This window comes from Hevea brasiliensis, chromosome 7 (assembly GCF_030052815.1).
Source record: "Hevea brasiliensis isolate MT/VB/25A 57/8 chromosome 7, ASM3005281v1, whole genome shotgun sequence".
NCBI classification, from domain to species: Eukaryota; Viridiplantae; Streptophyta; class Magnoliopsida; order Malpighiales; family Euphorbiaceae; genus Hevea; species Hevea brasiliensis.
Window position 1 is genome coordinate 98,794,677 of NC_079499.1, and position 9,554 is coordinate 98,804,230.

The 9,554-nt window shown below is 38.2% G+C and overlaps 1 protein-coding gene across 1 annotated transcript; it reads left to right on the plus strand.

The window, feature by feature from the left end:
* Window positions 1-1,121: 1,121 nt before the first annotated feature.
* On the plus strand, window positions 1,122-3,394 carry LOC110658817 (L-type lectin-domain containing receptor kinase IX.1-like). The gene has a single exon (XM_058150554.1). It carries the CDS (start codon window positions 1,244-1,246, stop codon window positions 2,936-2,938), a length of 1,695 nt encoding a protein of 564 aa, XP_058006537.1. The 5' UTR covers window positions 1,122-1,243; the 3' UTR covers window positions 2,939-3,394.
* The last annotated feature ends 6,160 nt before the right edge of the window (window positions 3,395-9,554 follow it).

Sequence of the window (9,554 nt, forward strand, 5' to 3'; positions counted from 1 at the left end):
TTAGTTCTATGAATTTTGAGTTAACGATTAGAAATTAGCTTAGCTTAATTTGTTAGTTTTTTTTCTGAATTTAAATAAATAAAATTTAAAAAATTTACTATTTAGTCCCTGCCACTAGCAACTCTTCCTCTCCATTAGCTTCTTCATAACACAAAGGACCAAATTCTTTTACAAAGATTTCTTGGTCATTGGATTTCAGGGTAGGAGATAATGGTGGCATTTGGGTTAATGAAAATTGAAAGAGATGCGTTTGAAAAGGAAAACAAAATAGATTATAGAAGAGAAAATTTTAGATAGATATCCTGAAACATAATTTAAAGGAATTTTGATTTGGGTGCTTGGGTCTTTATCTCTGCTTCCCTAAGTGCCTCTTAGGCGTGTGTGTCGATATGCTTCTCTGCCCTTAATCAAGAAACCATCTAGAAGCATCTTGTAACTCCCTAATCTTGTTTTGGGCCAAAAAAAATAAAAGAAAAACAACGTAATTCCATCTTTCAACGCTCTTGGGTAGTTTGTCATTCTTCAGTCTACATGATCACAAAAATAGTTTGGATTATATTTAAATTAGTGAAATATTGAAAATTTTATATGTTCTGCAATATGATAATGAGATAGAAATGTAGAGATGAGATTTTGAGATAGGAAAGCAAAGAACATAGGAAAACAAGGGAAAGAGGGAAAAATGTGGGGAGAGAGAGATAATATGGGAAAGAGAGAAATAATATGGGAAAGAGAGAAATAATAGCTAGAGAGTGAGAGAGGGATAGAGATGAAAAGTAAGGAGAGAAGGAGAGAGAGAGAGAGATAAACAATAGGGGGAGCGAGAGATTCAAAGTTTTCTCTCTATTTGGACGATTAACAACTAGATTGGATGGAAGGACTTCCAATTTTGATAAAATGAAATCTAAGAGGCTAAATAGTTTCTAAAATATAAGAATCAAATCGTTATTAATGGTAAAACTCAATGACTAAATAATAAATTTTTCAAAAAATTTTAGCTTATTAAACAAAAATACAAAAAGATTACAAGCCAAACAATTAGAATAAACAGAGAGATTATTAGGTATACCCTCTGTCCGAAAACATGAGTCTAACCTCGATAATTAAAAAAAAATCTATTTTATTGTACGCAAGAGAGCAATATTTTGTGTCAATAATTAGCCGGACAAGCATATAGTTGAACCAACTGTCATTGGACTCTCCACATAGTTCATCTTCTTTCTCGCCTCTATGCTTTTCAATCATGGATCTCTATGGCTCAAGTTCATGCCTTCTCTATACTCTTGTCATGGCAATCTCCATTTTCTTGTTCATGCTGTTTCTGCCCATTGCAAACTCACTGTCCTTCAACTTCACTACTTTTGATCCCAATATGGCAGATATATCCTTCCAGGGCGATGCTTTCACGTCCAATAATGTTCTTCAACTGACAAAGAATGAAAAAGTTGACGATAACGATAACTTCAGATACAGCGTTGGCCGGGCCTCATATAAGCATCCAGTGCGACTTTGGGATGCCAAGACAAGAAGGCTTACAGACTTCACCGCCCACTTCTCCTTCATCATGAAAAGGATTCATGACAAATACCAATCTGGCGATGGGATGTCTTTTTTCATCGCACCAGTTGACTCTCAGATCCCAGACAATTCGAGTGGTGGTTTTCTTGCATTATTTAATAATGATACTGCCTTAAATGCCTCCAAAGAAAATCAAATCATTGCGGTTGAGTTTGATAGTTTTAAAAACGCATGGGATCCGGACGGTAATCATGTAGGCATCCTTGTGAATTCAATTATATCTGTGACAAATGTAACATGGAACAGCAGCATTACGAACGGGTCACAGGCTAATGCATGGGTAAGTTATAACTCCACTACCAGAAATTTAAGTGTTTTTCTAACTTACGCCCAGAATCCTGTGTTTAGTGGTAATTCTAGCCTTTCATATATTGTTGATTTGAGAGATTTTTTGCCCGAATGGGTTAGAGTAGGTTTCTCTGCTTCAACAGGGATGTCGGTTGAATTACATAACATTATCTCTTGGGATTTTGATTCAAGCTTGGAAATTAATCAGAAAGCCAGGCACAAAACAGGATTGCTTGTTTGTATATCTGTGGATTTGGGGATCTTCGCTTGTGCTGTAATAGGTGTGTTTTGGTTAGTGTTTTGGAGAAAAAGGCATGGTGGTAGAAACGAAGATGAGGCTGATGATGTTTCTATGGATGATGAATTTGAAAAAAGAACAGGACCTAAGAGGTTCACTTTTGCTGAACTAAGTCGCGCAACAAGCGACTTTGCTGAGAGTGGAAAGCTAGGGGAAGGAGGATTCGGAGGCGTTTACAAGGGACTGTTGAGCGAATCCAACACACAAATAGCTGTTAAGAAGTTCTCAAGGGGATCGAAACAGGGTAAAAAGGAGTACGTATCAGAAGTGAAGATCATTACTCGATTGAGACACAGAAATTTGGTTCAACTTATTGGTTTGTGCCATGAAAGAGGTGAGTTCCTTCTTGTCTACGAGTTCCTGCCTAATGGAAGCCTCGACTCCCATCTCTTTGGAGGGGAAACTATGTTAATTTGGAGTGTGAGGTACAAAATCGCTTTTGGGTTGGCTTCTGCCCTGTTATATCTCCATGAAGAGTGGGAACAATGTGTAGTACATAGAGATATCAAGTCCAGCAACGTCATGTTGGATTCAAATTTCAATGCCAAGCTTGGTGATTTTGGTCTGGCCAGACTTGTAGACCATGAGCTGGGTTCGCAGACAACAGTTTTGGCAGGCACGATGGGCTACTTAGCTCCAGAATGTGTCACCACAGGGAAAGCCAGTAAAGAATCGGATGTGTACGGTTTCGGGGTGGTAGCACTCGAAATCACAAGTGGAAGGAGGCCAGTCGATACAACGCAAGAACCAAATAAGGTAAGGCTTGTGGAATAGGTATGGGACCTGTATGGAAAAGGGCATCTTCTTGAAGCTGTAGACAAGAGGTTGACTAATGAATTTGATGAGCGGCAATTGGAATGCTTGATGATTGTAGGATTATGGTGCTGCCATCCTGATTTTGCACATCGGCCATCAATAAGGCAAGTGATAAGTGTCCTGAATTTTGAAGCTCCATTGCCTAGCCTTCCTGCAAAGTTGCCAGTGCCAATATACTATGCACCTCCTATGAATCTGCGCGAATTCTCCTCCACATCTTCGGGCTTAACAACTTCTGAGAGCAGCCGCACTACGAATTCCTCCCCCTTGCCATCTAGGTCTACTAAACCTCTTTTGAATGAAGAGGAGCCTAATGTCTGATCTTCTCTAGATTATAGGCTTCAAAACTTATACCTGTGGTTATTTTAAATTTCCTCATTAATGTCTTATTAACGTACCTGTGCCTATTGTAAATTTCCTTATTAATATGGCTGAACATATAGAGTGTGGTCCATGAATGTCTTAAACTCATTATATTCCATTCACCTGCTGGTTGATCATTGATGAAAACATGCAAAACAAGACCAGCCGAATCTACTGTAAGAAGAGGATTCTGTACATTCTTCTAAAACCCTACATTTGGATCTATATTTACACTGAAGGTCACGAGAAGTGAAGAAGTTATCAGGATTTAAATTCCTAATCTATTGCTCTGCGAGACAGGCTCTTTACACTGAAGGTCACTGAAGGAAATCCCCTAAGCCAAACTGAAAGCATGTAAATTGAGATTCAATGTTTGTTCAATACATGTTACATCAAATCCAAAGACAATTTTTATGTTAATCAATATCAGCTACCTAAACATAACATATAGCCCCTGCTTCCTACTTCTAAAATTTGATTGATTTGTTGGTGTTGCCATAAATTTATAGGACAATGATGCTTCTAAAATATGAATTTCTTGGTGAACCAAATGATTATCCAGACATTAATTCTTATCTATTGAAAAGCTAAATTAAGAAGTGTTTTACACTTATCTGATTCTGAAAATAGAAAAATATTTTTACATCTTAACAGATTTAAATCGTCAAAGATTATTACAATTCTATCTTTTTTTAACTAATTCTTCAACTTCATTTTTTTGAGTGATCCACAAACAGTCTAACCATCCAACTCCACATCTACTGTCAATAGTTTCCAAACTTCATTTTGACATTCATGGTATATCAAAATTTTTAATCATTTGGGCAGATTGTTAGAACTAAAACAGCAAAAACAGAAATCAAACAACAGCAGATAGAGGAAAAAAAAACTTTTTTTGCTATTTTTGTTATTAGACTTTTTTTATCTTTCAAACCTCTAAATTACTCCCCTCTTTATAGTCTGTAGAGGGAGTTTGTTACAGAAAAATCAGCAATTATTATGCTAAAAAATAGTTTCTACATGGACTGTTTCAGCTCCACTTTTATTGTCCACTACTCCTACATACTAGCAGAAGAAATAACAAATAAACTCAATCAAAAAACAATGACAGCAACATTTAAATTTATTCAGCAAGTTTATAACGGTAACAATCACCCCCTTAAACTTGCTTGACTCCTATCTTGTCCCTTAGCTCCAGAAATCTCTGTCTTCCCAACGGTTTAGTCAGAATATCTGCCACCGTATACTGCTGGTGTAATCTATCTTGACATCTCCATTTTTTACAGCATCACGAATGAAGTGGAACCTTGTGTCGATATGTTTACTTCTTTCATGATGTACTGGATTGTTGGCTAACGAGATTGCTGACTTGTTGTCTATCTTTAGAATAGGTTTGACTTGATTATTGCCTCTTAAACTTGCAATTATCTTTGTAAGCCATATTCCTTGACATGTACCTCCTGTTGCTGCAATGTACTCGGCTTCGCATGACGAAAGTGCAACAATTCTCTGTTTTTGTGAAACCCAAGTGATTGGACTTTCACCAAGGAAAAATAAAATTCCAGTTGTGCTCTTCCTGTCATCTGTATCTCCTCCAAGATCACTGTCACTATACCCAATCAGCGCCTCACACTCTTGATTCTTCTTGTACACAATTCCAAGATCAAGAGTTCCTTTCACATATCTAAGAATCTGCTTAACAGCATTCATATGTGATGTCGTTGGAGACTCCATGTATCGGCTAACCACCCCAACTGAATAGGCTAGATCAGGACGGGTATTCACCAGATATCGTAGAATTCCAATAATGCTCCTGTATGTTGTAGCATCAACTGGTGGTTCCTCATCATGCTTACTCAGTTTGCATCTTGGATCCATGGGTATACGACAGCTATTGCAATCCGACATCCCTGCTTTCTCAAGAATCTTGCTGGCATAACTTGATTGGCATAAAGTTATAGATTCTGAGTTTTGTTTCACCTCGATTCCCAAGTAGTAACTTAGGAGTCCCAAGTCGCTCATCTCGAACACCTTCTTCATTTCATGCTTGAATTTATCAATTAAAGTTGCACTTGATCCTGTGAGGATAAGATCATCTACGTATACTCCCACCACAGTAACATCATTTTCTGTTTCCTTCATGTAGACCGCATGCTCGAATGGGCATTTTCTGAAATTTAGTGATATGAGACTTCGGTCCAGCTTGGCATTCCATGCTCTTGGGGCCTGCTTTAGGCCATACAAGGCCTTATACAGTCTAAGCACCTTCTGCGGATGATTCTTGTCAATAAATCCTTCAGGCTGCAGCACGTACACCACCTCTTCAAGTTCACCATTTAGAAATGCTGTTTTGACGTCCATATGATGAACTTTCCATTGCCTTTGTGCTGCATATGCAAGAATTGTTCTTACCGTCTCAATCCTCGCAACTGGAGCAAACACCTCTTTGTAATCGACTCCATATTTCTGCACATAGCCCTTTGCTACAAGTCGGGCTTTATGCTTGATTATCTTTCCATTTGGATCTTTCTTCAGTTTATAAATCCATTTGAGCCCTACAGCTTTGTGATTCTTAGGCAAATCGGCAAGCTCCCAAGTTTCATTCTTCTGAATTGACTCAATCTCCGTCTCCATTGCTTGTCGCCAATTTTGATTGCGATTTGCTTCCTCAAATTGTGTTGGCTCCTCCATCGACAAGAAACACAACCCAATCTCTGCTTCGACTTCTCTGGTTTCATTGTAGATTTCCTGCAATGATCTGAATTTTCGAGGTGGAGTGGAGTTGGTAGAGTTTGAATCTGACTCTGATTCTGATGTACTGGTAGGAGAGATTTGTGCCGTGGATTTAGGTGACACTTCCCCCTCCTCCGATACCGTTGTAGCACCCCCTGCATCTCTTAATTTTACAGTGAAAATATTGACATTTTCCAGCTCCTCTTCTTTCTTTTCGGACTGCCATGGCCAGCTCTTTTCTTCTTCGAAAATGACATCTCTACTTATTATTAGTTTCTTTTTAACTGGATCATAGAGACGGTAGGCTTTTGATCCTTCCTCATATCCAATCATCACTCCTTTTACACTCCTGTCTTCAAGTTTGGTGAGATGAGGTGATGTTACCTTGATGTGAGAAAGACACCCAAATACACGAAGATGGTGTATATTTGGAATCTTCTTACACCAAGCTTGATATGGTGTCATCCCCTCTACACTTTTTGTCAGACACCTGTTTAACACATAAACTGAAGTTTTAACAGCCTCACCCCAGAAATCTGCAGGTACCGATTTACTTTTCATTATGCATCTTGCCATCTCAAGAACAGTCTGATTCCTTCTCTCCACGATGCCATTCTGTTGTGGGGAGAATGGTGCCGTGAGATGTCTCTTCACACCTTCCTCTTCGCAGTACTTCTTGAACTCAGATGAATTAAATTCACCCCCGCGATCTGTTCTGAAGCACTTTAATCTTTTTCCACTTTCAGATTCGGCCAATTTCTTGAACCGTTTGAAAACTTCAAATGCCTCACCTTTCCACTTTAATAGAAAAATCCACATAAAACGTGAATAATCATCAACCAAGAGCATAAAGTATTTGTTACCTCCTGGTGTTGTTGGTGAAATTGGACCGCAGAGATCTCCATGAATCAAAGCAAGCTGTTCCTCTGCTCTAAATGTTGCAGTATGTGGGAATGGCAGTCTGTGTTGTTTTCCCACTACACAACCATCACACACCTGATTAGTTTGTGTAATTTCTGGCAGTCCCTCCACCATTCTTTGTTTTGACATTCTCATCAATGCTTGGAAATTCAGATGCCCACATCTTGCATGCCATAGCCAATTCTGATCTGACATATGTGTCATTAAACATACTTTCTAAGCAACTGGAGCTTTGCAACAAACAATCTGTTAGGTTGTCTCTTCACCTTGATTGTGAGCCGATTTAGATCATCATACACCCTCAAAATTCCTCCTTCAATAATCACACGTCCGCCATTTTCATCGATTTGTCCTAGGCTGATGATATTGCTTTTCAATTTTGGTATATAATATACATTTGTTAGTGTTAAGTGTTCTCCATTTTTGCATTGGAATAACACTGAGCCTAACCCATGTATATTAATTACAGACTCATCACCGAATTTTACTTTACCAAAAATTGACTGATCAATTTCAGAAAAATAATTTATATCACCTGCCATGTGATTACTGGCTCCAGTATCGAGGTACCACCCGGCTTCCTTCATAAGACTTCCTTCTGTTGCAGCTACATATACTTCCCCTTCAGTAACTTCACAGGTTTCAATCATTAACAAAGAAGGTTCTTCAATGTAAATTTCTTCCTTCGAAACATTCAGCTCGCAATTCTCAATTAATAAAAGAGCCGGTTCTACCTCTTCAGTTTCTGTCAAATTGGCTTGTTCATCTTTCTCTTTTGACAAGCACTCCGATGCAAAGTGTCCCATCTTTCCGCAGCCGTAACATTTAATTTTTGATTTGTCGAATTTCTTCTTTTGTGGTTTCGACTCATCATCACCGCCTCGGCTTGATTCACCACAGTGTCTTCCTCTACCACGACCGCGTCCTCCACGTCCTCCGCTTCTTCCTCCTCTTGAATTAGTAGAAGCTTTCTTGTTCTTTGTAGCCTCCTCTCTCGCTTTCCACTCAGCTCTAGTGAGAAGGAGTGTTTCGTCCGACTTCCCACCACAGCTAAGTAAGCGTTCTTCATGGGCTTTTAGTGAACCTATCACCTCCTCAACAGATTTGGTGGTTAGGTCACTGAATTCTTCTATGGCGGATACGATCTGTAGGAACTTGGATGAGACTGATCTCAACAATTTTTTCACTACCCTTTCTTCTTCTACAGTATTTCCAAGATTCCTTAATTTGTTGACAATGATTGTAAGCTTTCCTGAGAAATCATCAACATTTTCGGAATCCCCCATTCTCAATGCTTCGAACTCTCTCCAAAGCGTTTGAGATCGTACCTCTTTAACCTTGTCAGCCCCCTGGTTCATCATTTTTAGCATATTCCATGCTTCCTTGGCGGTCTTCTTTGCACCCAACTGAAGCAAGGTATCTTCCCCTATACCTTGGTAAATGGCAGCCAATGCCATTTTGTCTCTGCGGCTATCAATTGGATCAGGTGACTCAATAGCATCCCATACTCCTTGAGCCATCATAAAAACCTCCATCTTTATAGCCCATGCTGCATAATTACTTTTTGTCAGCATAGGATATTTTAACGACACTGAACTTTCTTTCTCGGGAACAAGGTTCTCTCACTTGTGATAGAACTTTCTATCTTTGAGGCTTCCTCTTTTTCTTTTAACTCTCTCTCTCTTTTAGCTCTCTCTAATTCAATATGAGACATTTTGGGCCTTGATCTTAAGGCTCTGATACCAAATATTAGAACTAAAACAGCAAAAACAGAAATCAAACAACAGCAGATAGAGGAAAAAAAACTTTTTTGCTATTTTTGTTATTAGACTTTTTTATATTTCAAACCTCTAAATTACTCCCCTCTTTATAGTCTGTAGAGGGAGTTTGTTACAGAAAAATCAGCAATTATTATGCTAAAAAATAGTTTCTACATGGACTGTTTCAGCTCCACTTTTATTGTCCACTACTCCTACATACTAGCAGAAGAAATAACAAATAAACTCAATCAAAAAACAATGACAGCAACATTTAAATTTATTCAGCAAGTTTATAACGGTAACAGATTAGGTGCTTTAATTGGCCACTCTTTTCTTATTATCATCGAATTTCAGTCCTATATAATGTTTCAAGGGTATCAAAATAAAAATTGTGATTTACGTGTTGGTAATAATGTTGGTATATTAGTATTCTCACTAAGTTTAAGTTATAGTTAGTTTTAGCAGATGTCATCAATCTGATAAGAGACAGCTCATTATGGCTATATTTTGTTGACTTTCATTTCCTTCATCAGCAAGCTTTGCTCTGTATATAACTACTTGTATTCATCATTTTCAATCAAGAAAGATACAATTCGGTTTCTCACATCTCTGTTTCTGATAACTGTTCATATAGTATCAGAGCAGGTTTAACTCTAGTTTTTAGCTGTTCTTTACTCACACCATTGTAATCAGAAATTCTGAAATGGAAGAGAGTAGTTCACCAAGAGATCGAATCACAGTAAATGCAACCAAAGATTCGATGCAAGTTCATACACTTTCCGATGATCAATTTTTGT

Bases quoted from the DNA above. Each gene is read 5' to 3' on its own strand.
- LOC110658817 (XM_058150554.1), top strand. From the start codon at position 1,244: ATGGATCTCTATGGCTCAAGTTCATGCCTTCTCTATACTCTTGTCATG.